The sequence below is a fragment of the Cyphellophora attinorum genome, assembly GCF_001299255.1.
Source record: "Cyphellophora attinorum strain CBS 131958 chromosome Unknown Contig3, whole genome shotgun sequence".
In the NCBI taxonomy this organism is placed as follows: Eukaryota; Fungi; Ascomycota; class Eurotiomycetes; order Chaetothyriales; family Cyphellophoraceae; genus Cyphellophora; species Cyphellophora attinorum.
The window spans coordinates 651,813-669,134 of record NW_017253231.1 but is presented as its reverse complement, the minus strand read 5'-3'; the positions used below and the strand labels follow the sequence as shown (position 1 = coordinate 669,134).

Sequence of the window (17,322 nt, the reverse complement as noted above, 5' to 3'; positions counted from 1 at the left end):
CTCTGAATTGGCTTGGTCAGTCAAATCGTTTTCCAGCGACTGCTGCTAAATCGAGCCGCAGAAGATCCGCTAGCTCTCCGCGACCTCACAGAGTGCTTGCTGTCCGATCTAGACTCGACGTCTGCTATCGCACCACACCTACGTGATGCCACCACCAACCCCTCCAGCAGATGGCACTGCTCAGCCGGCACACGCAGCTACGCCCACAGATACACCCACGACGGCGCCCGCACCCAGATCTACACGAGCACCTTCAACAAATTCGCCCAGTTCCGTCGTCCGCCTCATGTACGCTTATGTCACCGCCGAGACCCTGATTAAGCCTCTGATGTTCTTGACTGCGATCTCGATTCTGATACCTGTCCGTTCCCGGGTTTTGCTGGCTTGGCGGGGTAGAGTCATACCGTGGCCGAAAATCAGCAAATACTTGTTGATGGCGAGCTTGGCTGTGTGGATCACTGGACGGGTCTCTTGGATCTGGCGACCATATCCATGTGGAGTAATGGTCCAGCCGAGAGGAGGAGGGAGTTAGAAGAGGCGAGGCGGGAGCTGGAACAAGCGACGCGGGAGAGGGACAGGCTGCTGGCGCAACAGGCGGAGGAGCGAGAGAGAGACAATGCTGGCGAATGAAAACCGCGGACGAACGTGAACCAGCTTTTTCCGCATCGGATAGACAGGCATGCTGGTTAGCCTCACATATCAGGTCTTCCCAGGCTGCACCCACGATAACGTACCAGTACTCCATCGATCACAACAGCACATGTAAGTGGAGCGACCACACTGGCGGGCTATCACGGAATGAAGACTGCGAGCAGGACGGAGGTCTGACCGCGTCAACACAAGTCTGCGCACCGCTGCAAGGTCACTTCACACTGACTGGAGCCCAGGGGTCCTAGATATTCTTGGAGATCAGATCGCATTACCCACGGCCCAGAAAGTTGGTGAAGACCCGCCATGAGCGCGAGAGGTCTTCATAATAGCATGATACTTCCACGGATACAGCAGAGCTGCTTCACGCCAAGCCAGCCCCACGGATGGTTGACATTGGAAACCTGGCTCGATGCTTGTGCTATGCACAGAGATTGCGGCGACTGTCCGTCGGACTCGTAGAAGCGAGCAACATTTTCCGCTCTGGTACGAGCTGACTGTGTAAGCAATCTGGAGGGCGGAAATCCTGCCAGAATGAGATAACGCCAAGGCACATACTTCGGCTCCTTGAGAGCATTCAAAGCATTCCTTGAGTAACAATTGCTTCCCACACTTCTATGTAACCGTCATTGTAGAGCTGCAATAACTCATTTTCTCGTCTCAGAGGCAAGAAGACAATGGTTTAGACCCGTCCTCTCGGAACATAGTGCAGCTCAAGCCTCAGCTTAAACAAGCTTGGTGTAGCTAAGTTCTCAGGCACGTGCTTGGCAGACCTACGCTATTCGTTCCTTCCCAAGAAAGTTGCCTCTTTTACCGGCGGGAGCTGCGTGCGCTAGTCAAAGTGACCACCCACGACAACGTCATGTTCCCGGTAAGACTTATGCATGGCGGAGATCATCGTGATGGGTCTCGTAAACCAGATGCCGCGGGTCTGCGTGTACATATGTACCGCTTCTTCGGGACTTGATGAGCTCTCGACTAACCGGCCACTGCAAAGCTCGTCTTCGCTGTTCAACATGGCTCGCGGACTGCTACTTTCTGCGTTTGCAGTCCTGACATGCACTTGCCAGCACGCCTCGGCTCAATCTGCTCAAAGCCAGGTAGCTGCATACACAGTCCCGCCAGGCTTTCCCACGTCTCTATTTCCAGCATACTACATCCCGCCGTCACCAACCCAGGAGCCCCAGCCTATCATCCACGACGATGTCCTTGGATACACCTTCCCGTTAGAGCTGACTGACCCTGCTACCATTCCTGAGGAGAGTGATGATCCCATTTACTTTCCTGAGCCGATTGGAGACTTCAAAAATGGTTCGGCGATTATTGCTCAGGCGCGGGCTGAGATTCAGGAGATCTTTGCTAGTGGAGGGAGCAATTGTACCAAGTGTGTGTCGGCGCTGAAGGTTGGACAGTAAGTGCTTCTGCGGACTTCCCTGTTCGGTCCATGGTTCATCGAGAAATGGTTGGCATTGGTTTCGTCGTGTGAGCTCACTCTTCATCGCCTATTGCTGATCACCTGGCTGCAATAGATATGTGGCGCAACGCATACCCGAACAAGTCCCTGACTTACTGGTCGCTCTGTGTCAGAAGACAAAGTTCATGTCCAACGAATCATGTCGAATTGAGTACACGGCTGAGGATTTTGGGTCCATATGGACACAGGTCCTTGGACTAGCGAAGATGGATGAGGACGGCCAAGCTATCTGCAATCGTGTGAGCTCGACGTTCTGTCCCAGGCCCTTCACTATCGCCTCGGACACTTCAGCATACTTCGGACCAAAGCCAGATAATTGCGAAGCACCAAAGCCCAGTGGGCAACTGGTCAAGGTCTGGCACGGCTCCGACTTCCATCTTGATCCACGCTATGATGTTGGTAGTGAAGGCAGTTGTACGGAAGGCTTGTGCTGTCGTCCACAGTCCAAGAGCAAGTCAGGAAACTTGACCAGCAGCGCTGCGCTCTATGGAAACTACAATTGTGATGCTCCATACTATCTGATCACGTCTGGACTACAAGCAATCGGTCCTTTGACCGGCACCACCCACGACAACAAGACATGCGATCATCAATTTGCATGGTCGATATACACCGGAGATCTTGTGTCGCACGACGATCAGAACATGCTCTCTCGCAACTATACAATGTACACAGAGGCCTCTGTCTATAGCATGTTGAAGCACTACATGCCGTCTGGGCCGATCTTCACAGCACTGGGGAACCACGACACGAATCCGGACGCTATCGACAGCCCACACAATCTTCCTGGCCCGCTTGGTCAACAGCAGAGCTGGAACTTTGACCATGTGTCTGGGCTCTGGCAACAGAATAACTGGATCACGCCGGAGGCGGCCATGGAAGCGCGGACTCATTATGGTGCTTACTCCATAAACCATCCAGTATACTCTAAGCTGCGGATCATCACTCTGAACACAGACTTTTGGTACCGCAACAACTTCTTAAACTTCATCAACACAACAAACCCAGACAACAGCGGCATTCTGCTCTTCTTAGCACAAGAGCTCGCCTACGCTGAGTCCCACGGCGAGCGCGTCTGGATCATCGGCCACGTCCTTACAGGCTGGGATGGCACAAACCCAGTGCCCAACCCCACAGATCTCTTCTACCAGATCGTCGATCGATACAGCCCACACGTGATCGCCAATATCTTCTTCGGCCACACGCACGAAGACGAACTCATGATCTACTACGCCAACAACGCCACCAAGCAGACAGCAGACACAGCGCAGACCGTAGGCTGGATCGGACCGAGCATGACGCCTCTCACCAACGTCAACCCTTCGTTCAGGATGTACATGGTCGACACCGGCGACTTCCAAGTTTACGAAGCCTACACCTACTACATGAACCTCTCCTCGGCTCCAGCCACGGTCCCACAGATCGAGTCTTCCGGTCCCGTCTGGCAGTTCGAGTACTCCACCAGGGACACCTACACCCCGTACATCAACAGCTCCTGGCCGAAAGAAGCGCCGCTGAACGCAACGTTCTGGCATTTGCTGAGTGAGGAGATGGAGCAGAACACGGAACTGGGAAGTCTGCAGAACACGCTGCAGGGAAGGCATAGTGTGAAAAGCCCCAACTGTACGAATATCGAGTGTGCCGAGGCGCGAGCTTGCTATATGCGGTCCGGGAATGTGGCGTTGGGGAGGAAGTGTCCGCAGGGGTATGGGAGTGTGCAAAGTGCTTTCTCGCCGCCGAAGAAGTGAGGCGATGGGGCGGCCGCGAGGAGCGGAAAGCTGCCTTGCCTTGGTAGGATTCCGCGAGTTGATAATCACTCCATATTCATAGGAAGAATAGGCTCACGAGCAGTGCTGAACGAGCATAATTACGTTACTTCTCATGCCTACATCAACATTCGCGGCTTATTGATGATTCGTGGGCTTGTGTCAGTCCGCTCACGACTGCGGCCAATGATCCAACACAGTTTCAGCTCCAGTCAATTCAAACTCCCACGTCGCCAACACCGGCACGTCAATCTGGATCCTGTAGCTGCCCGGATACAGAATCTCATTACCACTCACATCATACCTCGCAAGCGCACCTAGCGTGATGTTCAATGCTCCCGTCTGACTCGCGCCGCTTTCAACGCCCTTCAACCGCTGATACGCGACCAGTGATTTTCGTGGGCGTGGTTCTGGACCGTACTCGCCGGCAACGAACGCGAGGGCGACGTAGTCGGATGTGGTGTTGCCTGTGTTGGTGACGTTGACTTCGAGTGAGGATGTCGAGGAGCTCCGCCTGGAAGGAAGGGGCAGAGGTCGACGTGCGTGAGGCTGGATGAGTCGCAGCCCTGTACGAGCTGGGCGATGTCGAAGGATGTTGTCTCGACGGCGATGATCTCTGCGGTAAAGTTGGTGTAGTGCAGCCCAAACCCGAACTCCACGGTTGCATTGTCGTACCATTTATACGTACGCCCAGGATTGCCGGTCTCACTGTCAGGTCGCAAACCCATATCCGTCATCGCAACCTCGTTCACGTAGTTGGTCGGGTACTGCGTGATCGGCATCCTCCCTGCAGGTGCGACTTCACCGAAGAGGGTATTGATGATCGCCTGTCCGCCGAACATACCCGGGTACCCCGCCCACAGCACAGCGCTTACGTTCGCATTGCTGAAGAACATGCTATCGTCGCACTGCTCGCCCATGTGCACCACCACAGTGGGGATTCCCGTTGTGGCGACGGACTCGACGGCGTCAGGCTGCATCAGATCCCACTTGATCGTGTTGCGGTCGGCGGTCTCCTCGGCGCCCTCGTGGGTGGCGTCGATCCAGACGATGACGTCTGGTTGCAGCTCGTTCGCTTTGATGAGGGGAGACTCGTACCACTGGATAGTCTCGATGTTGATGTTGCTCATGTTGTTGAGTGCCATCCACGGGGAGACGAGTGTGCGTGCGGGACCCGCGTAGATGCCTTGCATTTCGGAGGTGGCGTTGAACCAGCCGCCGATTAGGAGGACGGTGAGGTTGCCTTCTGAAGGGAGGGAGAGGGGGAGAGTGCCGTCGTTCTTGAGGAGGACGAGCCCTTCCTCGGCGATTTGCAGGGCGAGGTCTTCGGATTCCGGGGTTGAGACGTTGGACCAGCCGAGTGAGCGCCAAGGTTGGGATTCGGCAGAGTTGAAGTAGCCGGATTTGACGAGGGCGGTGTACAGGCGGAGTAGGGAGCGGTCGAGGGTGGCTTCTTCGAAGAGGCCTTGCTCGTAGGCTGATGGGAGGAAGGTGGGGTTGTAGTAGCCGCAGTCAATATCGACGCCAGAGTTGAGTGCCGCTGCAACTGTTTGCTGACGGTCGGGGAAAGCATGATGATCTGTATAGATGTTCTGGATCGCGGTGCAGTCCGAAGTGATGTAGTTCTCATCGGCAGTCCAGTTCCAGTGACCCCGAAGCACGGATTCGATGGTGTACGAGTTCGCACAACTGGGCACACCGTTGACTGAGTTGTAGGCGCACATGATAGAGCCCACCTTGGTATCTCTTGCGCACTGCTGAAACGGCTGCATGTAATACTCAGCCATGTCCTGTGCGCTGACTTTCGCGTCGTAGCCGTAGCGGGTGTTGCCCTGCCAGAACTCCATATCATATGCTGTGTAGTGCTTGCAAGTGGCGATAATCTTGTATGTCTCGGGCTCGGGACCGCCTTGCAAAGCCGTCACCATATTCTCGATGTACCGCTTGACCACGTAGGTGTCCTCGCCCGGCGTCTCCTGACCACGTCCCCAGCGCGGGTCGCGGAACGGGTTGATGTTTGGCGTCCAATAGTCCAGACCAGATTTGTTCGCGTTGCTGAATGCCCTTGCTTCCGTGCTGATGACCTCACCGATTGAGTAGATGAGCGGATCGTCGAATGCTGCTGCCATCACGATGGCTGAGGGAATGAGGTCGCGTATGACCACTCGCCCGAGTCCTCAAATTGCACACCTGGAGCTGCAGCAACGCCATGCAGAGCTTCGCCCCACCAGTTATAGGTTGGTAGACCCAGTCTCGGTACGCCGGGAGAGTTGTTGTGTGTAAGATTCAGCTTCTCCTGGATGGTCATGGCATCGATCAGAGCTTGAGCACGCTCGCGTGCTGAGAGCGAAGTGTCGCATACTGAATTGTTAGAGAGTGGCTCACTCGAGCAGTCTGGATACTCGTGTGCCAATGCACTGGCTAGTAGTACAGCGAATGTGGTGAGCAGCATGATGGCGAGTTCTGCGTTGCCTCGACCGCTCTTCGAAGAAATTGGGGTAGCGGAGTTCCAACCTACCTTTGCGTCTTATACGAGGGCACTTACATATAGCTGGATCTATACCAAGTCATCAAGCCGCCGGCATAATAGCCAGAATTCATTCTTTACATGCTCGCAAACATGATGTAGGATCCGGTCGCCGACTTCGCCCAGTACGGTAACCGGCTTAATGTGATCATGCGGAGACTGAGGTCGAAGCGGCCGTCTTGGCTCAATAGACCGAGGTCTGGGGTCGAGTGCTGAGGTACAACGGCCTGCCTGATTGAGATAGGATAGGTGTACTAGATGCAAGTACAGTGCACGATGTGTTGAGAGTGGTTGGTTCTTGGTCGTTACTGTGGTGGGGCCGGACTTGAGCCATGTGCCAAGGCTGGGGAAGCTCAGCTTAGGCTAAATATGCCTGGGCATGATCTACCACCATGTTTGATATTGACGTCAGATAAGCACGGCCGGTGGTCAATGCTCGGACGTCAAAGCGGCAGCTGTTCATACATGAACATTTGCACCAGGTAGAAACAAGCGCTTTCTAGCAAGCCGCTTCGTACCATAAGATCCGAGCAAGAAGGTTGAGGGCATCCGAGGTTATATGTACATTGTGATGGTTGTCCGTCGACGTCAAGCCCAGTGCTACTTCAGGACGCGAAAGCGAACCGGACCAGATCATTCTCATCTCACCTTCGTGAAGCTAGCGGCAGCTAGAAACCCCCCAGGCGATCGCCTCTTTGTTCTGATCGGTCTTAGGAGTCTGTTAACCAGGGAACTCGTGGTCTGTCTTCGATTCTGACCTCATGGAAGGTGCCTTGTGAGCCGGCTGGTTTTGGAGGTGTCGAACTGTCCTTAGCGGATCCTCATTTGCGTGCCGTGTCGCTGCTGCCTCACTCGGACGACCTCGGCCACTCAAAATCGATGACCAAGGAGTAGAAGAGCAAAAAGGGAATTCCGAATACGGGAATTGAACCCGTGGCACATGAGGCCTCGCATAACAGCGTGATGAGAGTCATGGATGTTACCACTACACCAATTCGGAAACTTGTAGGTACATCGAAATCGACGAGGATCTCGACGCTTGTGCGCTGATTTGACCCAAAATCTGGTCGTAGAAAGATATAAAGACGTGAATCTCTGCCTGCCGCAAGTAACTAGAGGAAGCTGCCTCGTTCGCTGGTGACTCACATTTGGTTCGGGGAGCATGAAGCATCGGGTCGGTCAGGTATGGAGCCAACGGCGGTCGACTTTCAGTTGCACTTGCTCCTGCCATGTCAGTCATTTCCGTATGTTCATGAGATTCGTAGCAATGACAGTGGCATGGTCCGGCAGCTTCCAACGCCAGGAATGAAAGGCTTGACTAGACCGGACAACCAGTCCTCGAGCAGAAGTCTTTCCAGTCGACCACCGCACGCTTATTTCTTGCCTCTTCAGCGGCGAACACCACGCCGTGGCTTCTGATGATCTCCTGTAAGCCGCATCCAACGTAACGCCACTGTGCTTCACCGACTTCCAAGGTTCCGTTGTCGACCTCCTCAACGGCCCTCACAAATGCTCCAGCTAGACCCCAATCACCACCACCATGAGCTTTCTCAACCTCCGGTGCCTGCTTTGGAATGACATGAGTAATAGTCTTGCGGTCCGCGAAAGTGTATACAGATATACTCTTTGAGTCATAGCTTATTTCGCCTTGAGAGCCATATATTCTCCCCCTGCGGTCACATTGTGCTTCGGTTGGAGCGGTCATATGGAAGACGGCCGTCTTGGGGCCTCGTCCATATCCGTTTTCTGAAGGAGTGCCAGTGACGGGGTCCTCTTCCCAACCAATGACCACCGTCTGATCATCCACAACACTGTTGTCGGACTCGTATACGCAACGACCATACCAGCCTCGTTCTTCAACTTCGGAAGAAGGCATGGTAGTGTCATAGTCCTCGCCCAAACGGGACATCAGCTTTGTTTCTGCGCCGTCCCAACCTGACTTTGCCACTATGTCTTCGATCTCAGGGACGACGATTTTCAGAGGCCAGCCCGTGTCCCGCTCTTTGCGGAGCCAGTGGTCGCGGTACAATTTCTGAGCAGCATACGAGCATTCATCCGCTGCTGGACAAGAGAGACAATTCGTCGCATTGCCCGCTCGCCGGGGCTTGCGAGACTTTCGGAATTGCGTTAGGTGGCCGGTTGATGTTATAGTCGAAGGGAGGTGTGGTTTCTCGCCGGTCAGAGACGATGGCGAAGTGAGAAGCCACATCAAGAAATCAATGTCATGGCACGACTTGGTGAGCAACGAGCCGACTCCGTCAGGCTTGACATGACGCCAGTTGCCGCGGACATAGCTATGACTGAAGTGCCACCATCCGATGGGCTCCGTGTGTTCGATAGACACAATCTCGCCAATCGACTGCTGCTCCAGCAAAAGCGCCCGGAGCACGATGTTGTGTGGTGAGTACCTGAGAACATGGCCAATCGATGCGATCTTGTTTGGATGCTCAGCCAGAGCAGTCGATATGTCCAAGCAGTCCTTGAGCGAGAGTGCCAATGGCTTCTCGCAAAGAATATGCAGGTTCAAAGGGGCGATAGCTTTGATGATATGGACATGACTCTCATCCAGTGTGCATATGAACGCACCTGTGACTGGGACATAATTTGGATCTGCCACAATGGAAGGGTTCTTACGCCGAGCCTGCTCCCATTCCAGCCAGGCCTCCCAACTTGGAAATGATTCGTGATCAGCCGGTTTGCGCTCACCCCAGATGTACTTCTGACCGAACTCCTCCCTCACAAAGGGATTTATCTCCGCTATGACAGCAATCTGGCCATTAGTCGACGCCTGGACGGCCCTGCCATAAGCCGCCCCGCGAGAGCCTCCTCCGATGACAACGAAGCGAGGCTTGGCCGTTATGGCAGGTTGCGAGATGGAGCCCATTGCGCGATGCTGACTGCAGTATCGTATTCAAAACTGTGGTGATTGAACACTATCGAAATAAACACAGACTTCATGAGCGCTTCTCAAAGACAATCGTGTCGCACGGTGCAACTCTGATAGAGGGGCAGTAGTTAGAAACTCCTACGTGTTGATTGGACAGGGCAAGATCCACTCCTGGTCCTATGGGAATGAACGTCTACGGTACGTACTTCAGGCTTGCTCTTCAAAGGTTCCCTTCCTCTATGTCACCATCTCTCGCCTCTCGAAACTATATCAACGCCGCGAGTCTGCAGCCTACACGACCCCTGGTCACGCAGCATCGTCCTGCATTTCTCGATCAGGTAGCTGACAGATCCAGGTTACGCCAATAGCGAAGCCACTTTGTTGGTGACCTGTAAAGATGAATTGATATGGTTCGATAGGCTCTTGCTGCACGCGCGAAGATACATTCATGCTGCTTCATGGCCAAAGGTTGCTTCTGGCGCTGCCAACGACCAGTGTCGTCCAGCACAGACCGCCATAAAGGCAAGCGCACGAGCCATCGCATCCAAAAGCAGTCATCGCCAACATTTCGTGGTCTGTGAGTCTGCTGTGGTCGTTCGCGACCGCCACTGACCGCATGCAACAAAGACTGCTCTCGTATCTGTCCATGACGACCGAATTCTTTCGTTGTTTTGCTACCATCTGCCCGCATCCGTCGCATCGTGCTCTTTATCACCCATCCCAGGTCACGTCGTCTGCCGACGGCTAACAACTAATGTCGTTCCCGGAAATCAAGTCCTGCCCAACCACTTCTTTGATTCAACATACACCTGTGTCGTCTCCCGGACCATCTCCGATTTCTCACCATGTCCCTTACTCGAAAGATCAAGGACATCGAGCACCTTATCGGTTCTGCGAAAAAGCTTCTGGCCTGGTGGAAGAAGCGTCAAGCAAAGAAGTCAGGCCTTCCCCAAGACACTCCAACACAACCTGCAGCGGCATATCCCCAGCAGCCGCAACCAAACGGCTATCCTGTCGGATATACGGAGCATCAGCCTTACCCTCAACACTAAGTGATTTGCGCGCAAACATGGTGGCATTGTATAGCTCCAAGAAGGGCAGATGTCAACTTGCTGCGATAGCCCTGCTTGCTGGTAAGTTGGAACAGGACAAGCACCAGGTCAATACTGACGATATACAGTGTCCGCAAATGCACGCGCAGCAATCGAGCCTAGAGAAACTCTTCTTGGTCAGCCGGTCGCCTTCAACACGTCGGACAGCAACGCGAGACCGTATACGACAGCCGCCAGTGTGACCCATCCCGCGCAAGGCACCTGGCCGGCAGCGACCGGTGCCTGGACAGGCAATGGCGCGGCAGGTATGCCTGCGACTGCAGCAGGTACATGGCCAGGGGCTTCCGCAGGAGGTGCAGCGGGAGGTGCGGCAGGTACTTGGCCTGGCGCAGGAGGTGCAGCGGGCGGGAACGGGGCATGGAATGGTGCCGCTGGTGGTGCTGGTGGTGCTGGCGCGTGGGCCGGCGCCGCGTGGCCTGAATGGGTGGCAACTATTCCCCCCGCAAGGATTGCTCATTTCTCTCTCGGCGCCACGGCCTTCTTATTCGTCTTCCCTTTCGGTGGTATGATCCATCGCGTTTGGTATCACTACCACAACGTCTGGGTCCACGCGGCAGTTCAGATGCTGGGCTATTTGCTATTCTTGGGCGCTGCTGCCATCGGCATCTATATGGGTGCTGTAGAGAAAAAGGTGAGTTTGCCGGTTGACATCCTTGCGTCATGCTAATTGCAAACCAGCTTGTTGGTTTCCACCCGATCATGGGAATGATACTACTCGCCGGCTTCACGTTGCAACCATTCACCGAGCTCATCAACTACTTCCTCTACCGCCGATGGCCGAAGATCAAGTTCATTGGGCACATACACATCTGGAAAGGTCGAACTCTCCTGCTTGTTGGACTGATTCACGGCGGCCTCGGGTTCGCATACTCGGCCAAGCTTGACAAGGAGCTGCCGATGCGCAAAGGTCCTTGGCCGCGGGTCGTTCCTATTTTATATGCAATTATGGCCTGTCTTGTCGTCATTTTGTACACAACAGTGGTCATCCGGAAGGTTTACAGACCCAGCAGCCCAGCTGATATGGATCCAGAAGACATGGTGGAGAATGGCGTCGCCTTTAGTGTCGAGCAACGGACACAATTCAGCCAGGTCAGATCCAGCGTCAGGAAGCCCAGCGACAGCGCACCAGGAGAGAAGCCTGCGTCTGAACCGACTGCTCTCGGCACGGAATCGGTGGAGCCAGAAAAGGAGGCAACGAAGAAGGAAGGGACGGTCTCGCCGGCGTCACCTCATTCGACGCCTGCCGCTGCGACGTCGCCGTCCCGCATGTCAAGTGTGAAGCGCATCTTCCGCTCGGATGCTCTGTAGCGGCGTTGGTAGTCAGACTCATTCTGCAGATAGTTCTTGGCCTCGGCAATCAGCATAGTGATAACTTATTACTGACAACCCAAACTATCCATCAAGAATGTCAGCAGAAGAATTTTTGTTGATCTCAGTAGCAATCAGCGGACGGTCCTGTTCCTCTTCGAGTAGCAGTCACTGCAGCATCGGATTATCGACCACAATGTAGCGTTGGGTACCGATGAAGATGGAGTGAACTGCCCTGTGCAGCTTTGCTTCAGTCTCACCTACAGTCCACGGTAAGTACTTGATTTGGTCGGCGGCTTCGCGGAACACTTCTGTTGCCCTTTTCGTTAGTAAGACGACTGCATCGCGTCTGTCGTTGCAACGGAGACAGGAGCCTCGTGGTCTTGTACAACAGTACTCATGTCGCCTTATGCGACCGACAAGGTTCATCGATGATTCGTCGATGCTAGCGTTCGGACTCATCGTCCCAAAGGGGGAAAGCGCAAAGTGCCCTGCGCCCACGCTCTCCGGACTCCTTCAAAGTCGCCTCATAGAGACAACATCTCTCGTACTGTTCGCTGCCCTCACCTAAACACATGGCGCAACGGCACTGACTGCTTACTTCGTTGTACATCATGTGCTCACGCGCATCGTCGGGTGAGACCTGTGCTTCGGGTATTGAAGCCCTGATGCGGGAAAGAATCTGTGACATTGTTCACGGAGTGGTACAGGAGAACCACCGATGGACCTAAATTTGTCCAGTCCGGGGCTGATCTTGCTGGGATTGGACTCTCCGCCAGATTGCTGATTGGTAGGAAATCTACGACATCTCTGGCAAATCCTCCTGAAATTACTCTATCCGACTCCATCGACTCCTTTCACCTTGGCCACGGACAACCTCTCAATTTCGGTGTCCCAGCAGGTCCTACGTAGCTGCGCCTTTCAAACGTTTACTACTGATTCGGGTCTAATGCTGCGGTATAGCCAACCGTGTTTCGGCTATGCCAACGATCGGGGTCCTGGACTGCTCGAAGCAGGAGAACGTTGTGTGGAACGCCCCTCGCTCTATACTTTGGTAAAGTTTGATATAGCGACGTCTAGCCCTGCCCCTTTCGAGCTTCTTTTGATTGTACTTCATTCATTCTCTTCCTGTCTTGTTTGTTCTCATCTTTCTGGCTGCACGATCACGAACGTGACACCGCAGATCAGGAATCATGGCGGCGTCTATCTCGCCGTCGGTCATCATGACCCAGGTTCATGATTACATGAACTCTCATAATATCTCCACCGACGCGTTGTTCCAACCAGAGACCGTGGCAAACACGATCTTTAGCTACAAATGGCTGATCGGAACCATGATCTTCGCCCTCGTGGCCTCCGTCCGCCTTTTCCATTACTTCTTCATCCATGACCAACCTCCGAGAGGCTCGGGCTTGAAGCTCATGCCCGGCCCACGAAGCACGATTCCATGGCTCGGCCGCGTTCACGACGTCGATCCGAACTGCCCCTGGTTTGCGATGAGGAAGTTCTCCGATGAATTCAACGGCGTCTTCCGAACCACTATCTGTGGTGAGATGCACGTTTGGGTTGGAGACGCACAGGTCGCGTACGACCTTCTATGCAAGAAAGCCAGCATCTACTCGTCTCGCCCACAGGTCCCTGCCGTTCCTGGCAGTGATTCTCAGGGTCAATATCTGCCTCTCTTGGCTCATGACGGTATGGCGAATCGAAGCGAGAGCACGAATGCATATGCTGACCTGACATTTAGACCATTGGCGCAACCAGCGCAAGTTCGCTCACACCGTCCTGACCGCCGGATTCAACCAGAAGTACTACGGTTACGTCTCGCACGAAGCCAAGCGCTTCCTATACAAGCTCTTGATCGACCCCAAGGATCATTTCGCGCTCACCGATCGTTTCTGCGGCCGCATCTCTGCTCGTCTCGGCTATGGACGCCCCGAGTCGTCTGCTGCCCACTGCAAGAGTCAGTACACACTGGAGTCTACAATATCTCATATGCTAATTACATCCAGACGCGGGAGAATTCATCCCCCAAATTTCTCCCTCAGGCTCCGTTACGAATCTCGTGCCACTCCTCGGTAATCTTCCCGAATGGATCAATCCCTCGATTCGCAAGGTCCGCGAGCGCCGTGAGAAGGAAGAGAAACTCTGGAAAGGACTCATGAAGCAGGTGCGCCAGGAGATGGATGAGGCAACGCCCCCATCTCATACGCAAAGACATACTTTGAGCGCAAGGAAGCCGAGACTGGCAAGAAGTCTTTCGGTTTTGATGACCACGAGGCTGCTTATGCTGTCGGCATGTTGGTTACTGTGGCCATCTTCACCATTGGTGGCCCTCTTTACTGCTTCTTCCTCACTGTGAGTACATTAGAAACACCACAGTCAAATCGCAGTACTAATGTTATCATAGATGGTTCTCCACCCCGAATGGCAAGACAAGGTCCGCAAAGAATACGACGAAGTCATCGGCGACCGTGTCGTCGAGGTCACGGATGCACCCAACCTGCCTATCCTTCGTGCCTGTATCAAGGAGTGCGTCCGCTGGCGCCCACCGGTCCCTCTCGGTGTGCCCCGCCTGCTGGAGGAGGACGACGAGTACAAGGGCTACTACCTCCCCAAGGGTGCCGTCATCCACGCCATCGACCTTGCTCTTGCCCGTGACGAGAAACTCTACCCCGATGCAGAGAACTACCATCCAGAGCGTTGGCTCGAGCCCGAATTCCCAACCTACAAGGAGCCTCTTACCGAGCACCCGCGTCTCATGGGTCACCACGGCTTCGGCATGGGTCGTCGTATGTGTCCTGGTATTGAGGTCACGGAAGCTGAGCTGCTCGTTGCCTGTGGATCGATTATTGGTTGCTTCACTCTCGAGCCCGAGAAGGACAAGAACGGCCAACCAATGCCGCCTCCGAGCTACGACTTCACACCTAACTTGATTGGCGGTCCTCTGCCATTCAAGATGGATGTCAAGGTTCGCAGCCCCCAGAAGGCGGAGCGGATAAGGCACTGGTTCGAGGAGTCGGTTGCGGATGAGCAGGCGGGCAGGATCGCTCAGGGATCATAATTTGTGGGCTATTGAGGTGAGGAGATTGTAGATCAAGTATGTGAGACTTATGCATGGCGTTTACGGCACTCTTCAACCAGGAGCAGTATTGGGTACTGGCAGGAGATGTTGGTGGTGGCTGAAGACTTTGGTCTATAAAGCATGTAGCTTCCAAAGTTACTCAGAGATGTGCAACTTCATGGTTTGAGACTTGGCGGGCTTCAGTACGCAAGCATTTACCATCTGCATCAATTGCACCATGCTCGTACGTTGTCGCTCAATTCTTGCAGGATCTCCAATAGCAAACGCGGTATATTGTTTGAGGTATCGCTACGATGTATAGTGCTCGGTGTCATGATCGATCGAACAGTTTCCGCCAAGCCTGCGTTGCTGAAGCTTTTGTTGCCCAACACCGTTGTACGGACTTTCTTCTTGCCTTCTCAAACTCGGGGTCGACAGCAGGCACGCTCACGTTCTGGGCAGTGTCTTACACCCACAAAAATTCGCTCCATCACGATTGACGACGCAGATGATCATCGATATCCCCCGATCGCTACGACCACGTTCGTAGCCAGGGCCACCCCTGCCCATGACGTACCCTCTCCTTCCAACATCTCAGACACCTCCAGTTTCTTGCTTCTTTGCAAAGTTGTTCCGCTGACCAGTGAAAACGCACATGCTCCCAATTATGACCGGCCTTGACACGAATTGACCAGGATGTTTGTCGTGCAAGCCACAGCTTGTGACATCAGCCACTGCCCGCCCATGAACGCATTGCTCGTCTGGGCGCTGGCTGTGGGCAGGACTGCAAGTGGCCCTGCTCGAACGTGAGTTGTGATAAGAAGGAACGCGTCTGCTGCCTGCTCTCAACTGATCTCGTCAAAATACCACTTATCATATCAAATCTATCTACAGCACAGTCTGTCCATAGCGTCCTCACCTCGCCAACGCGGACATCACCACTACTACAACCACCATGCAGTCAGCCAAGAACTTCTACAACCGCCAGTACGAGTCGTGGGTGCCATGGGCTGAGGACAAGTATCTGGCATGGATGGGACAGAACAAGACCAGCTACGTTGCCAAAGGTAAGGCCTGACCTCCGCTTCTGTTCAGCCCACTCGTCGCACTCATCTAGAGGGACTCTCGGCAATCGATGTGCCTGCAAACTGCCCACCTACAGCGTACCCCGACTACTTTCCTACATCATGCTGATACGCCTCCTCACAGGCGAGATGGATAAGACCAAGATCACTGGCGACAAGAACGTCGATGCCATCCAGGATGGCGTGAATGAAGGTGTCACTGGGCAATTGGGTAAGGGCGGTGTGCTTGAGGGTGTTGGCAACTTGACGAGCAAGGAAGTGTTTACCAGAAGCGAGCGAGGTGGAAAGAACGAGAGCGGCAAGCACGGTTTGTGAGATCTGGGACGGCCGTGGCGGACTTGCTGCCTCTGCTGGGCGATGGAATATATTTGCTGGCATCCAGGCGAGGGACCGCCTATGATTGATACCTACCATGTTGTATTGTTCACGAGCGATTTGATTTGAATCAACTTCCGACTCTAGGCGTACATCTCTGTGACTTGATCCATGTGAAGCTCGACATAGAACCATACATTGTCCCCTGCAATGGTATTCCTCGTTACAGCACCGCGGAGTAGCATGCCAAGAAGTCACTTCGTCCGCCGAGATGGAAGCCGCGCATGTTCCGGCTTGGGGCTAAGAGGTCACCCCCGGAGGAGCAGGCACGTTTGAGGATCATCAGCATCCTTCGATCCTCGGATACGAGCAGCTGTCTCTGCGATCCGCAGTTATATTTGATCATTATCTGTACATACCTACAGCGCTGCGAGCGTTATGTGAAACAAAGGATACACCTTCGAGGTACATCACGGCGCTCGTTTGGTCATCACGGCATGCTCGCAAGATAACCGCGACATCCTCCAGGAGCGTGTCCTCAGGGACCGCCTCAACACCCACCCAACATGCCGAACATCGATAGATCTCAATACGAGAACCTCCCCATACCTACCTACGAAGAAGCCGTCTCCTCCCACCCAGCATCATCCCGAACAGGACCCTCAGAAATAAGCAATGACGCCGAAAGGCAAGGCCTCCTCCACCAACAAGACGAAACAGCCTACCGTGCGCCGACCGTCGAGTCCGCACGCTCGAGCCTCGACTCTCTCGATGGCCTTGACTCCGGCCCATCGTCGCCCGCCCAACGGCGCCGCGAGATGGAGCAGATGGACATCGAGGATCCCCTCAATTCCGATTCCAGCAGTTCGACCAACTCCCTCCTGCGCAGAGGCTTCGCTAAGAACTTCTCCTGGACCACCTCCTTCCGAGTCCCTTCACTGAAGCTCCCCTCCTGGCGGTACTTCATACCCACCATCTCCTTCCCACGTATCAACTATGAGTCGATCGATTCCCACCGCGCGATCATTATTGGCCGGCTCTTCGGCATCTTCGTCATCTTGGGCCTCGTCTACGCTTGATAGCAACGGATATACTTGCCTTCGGCCGCAACAGATTGAATGTAGGGCAGATGTATG

At 54.2% G+C, this 17,322-nt stretch overlaps 8 protein-coding genes across 8 annotated transcripts; 6 read left to right on the top strand and 2 right to left on the bottom strand.

Annotated features, from left to right (window-relative positions):
* Window positions 1-145: 145 nt before the first annotated feature.
* On the top strand, window positions 146-630 carry AB675_8517 (uncharacterized protein; the record flags this gene model as incomplete). The annotated part of the gene is made up of 2 exons (XM_018148969.1): window positions 146-361; window positions 397-630. 2 exons carry the CDS (start codon window positions 146-148, stop codon window positions 628-630), a joined length of 450 nt encoding a protein of 149 aa, XP_018004751.1.
* A 1,034-nt stretch (window positions 631-1,664) lies between these two features.
* AB675_8516 (Sphingomyelin phosphodiesterase 2) lies at window positions 1,665-3,870 on the top strand (the record flags this gene model as incomplete). The annotated part of the gene is made up of 2 exons (XM_018148968.1): window positions 1,665-2,059; window positions 2,178-3,870. The coding sequence occupies 2 exons, from the start codon at window positions 1,665-1,667 to the stop codon at window positions 3,868-3,870; spliced, it is 2,088 nt and encodes a 695-aa protein (XP_018004559.1).
* Window positions 3,871-4,059: 189 nt separating this feature from the next.
* AB675_8515 (putative exo-1,4-beta-xylosidase bxlB) lies at window positions 4,060-6,340 on the bottom strand (the record flags this gene model as incomplete). Its single annotated transcript, XM_018148967.1, has 3 exons — window positions 4,060-4,437; window positions 4,461-6,025; window positions 6,079-6,340. 3 exons carry the CDS (start codon window positions 6,338-6,340, stop codon window positions 4,060-4,062), a joined length of 2,205 nt encoding a protein of 734 aa, XP_018004456.1.
* Window positions 6,341-7,733: 1,393 nt separating this feature from the next.
* On the bottom strand, window positions 7,734-9,299 carry AB675_8514 (uncharacterized protein; the record flags this gene model as incomplete). Its single annotated transcript, XM_018148966.1, has 2 exons — window positions 7,734-8,849; window positions 8,970-9,299. 2 exons carry the CDS (start codon window positions 9,297-9,299, stop codon window positions 7,734-7,736), a joined length of 1,446 nt encoding a protein of 481 aa, XP_018004251.1.
* A 1,072-nt stretch (window positions 9,300-10,371) lies between these two features.
* On the top strand, window positions 10,372-11,722 carry AB675_8513 (uncharacterized protein; the record flags this gene model as incomplete). Its single annotated transcript, XM_018148965.1, has 3 exons — window positions 10,372-10,435; window positions 10,483-11,045; window positions 11,093-11,722. 3 exons carry the CDS (start codon window positions 10,372-10,374, stop codon window positions 11,720-11,722), a joined length of 1,257 nt encoding a protein of 418 aa, XP_018004177.1.
* A 1,193-nt stretch (window positions 11,723-12,915) lies between these two features.
* On the top strand, window positions 12,916-14,786 carry AB675_8512 (O-methylsterigmatocystin oxido; the record flags this gene model as incomplete). The annotated part of the gene is made up of 5 exons (XM_018148964.1): window positions 12,916-13,417; window positions 13,470-13,685; window positions 13,735-13,892; window positions 13,940-14,080; window positions 14,133-14,786. 5 exons carry the CDS (start codon window positions 12,916-12,918, stop codon window positions 14,784-14,786), a joined length of 1,671 nt encoding a protein of 556 aa, XP_018004578.1.
* A 955-nt stretch (window positions 14,787-15,741) lies between these two features.
* Window positions 15,742-16,186, top strand: AB675_8511 (uncharacterized protein; the record flags this gene model as incomplete). Its single annotated transcript, XM_018148963.1, has 2 exons — window positions 15,742-15,853; window positions 15,996-16,186. The coding sequence occupies 2 exons, from the start codon at window positions 15,742-15,744 to the stop codon at window positions 16,184-16,186; spliced, it is 303 nt and encodes a 100-aa protein (XP_018004472.1).
* Window positions 16,187-16,752: 566 nt separating this feature from the next.
* On the top strand, window positions 16,753-17,265 carry AB675_8510 (uncharacterized protein; the record flags this gene model as incomplete). Its single annotated transcript, XM_018148962.1, has 1 exon — window positions 16,753-17,265. One exon carries the CDS (start codon window positions 16,753-16,755, stop codon window positions 17,263-17,265), a length of 513 nt encoding a protein of 170 aa, XP_018004510.1.
* Between the last annotated feature and the right edge of the window lie 57 nt (window positions 17,266-17,322).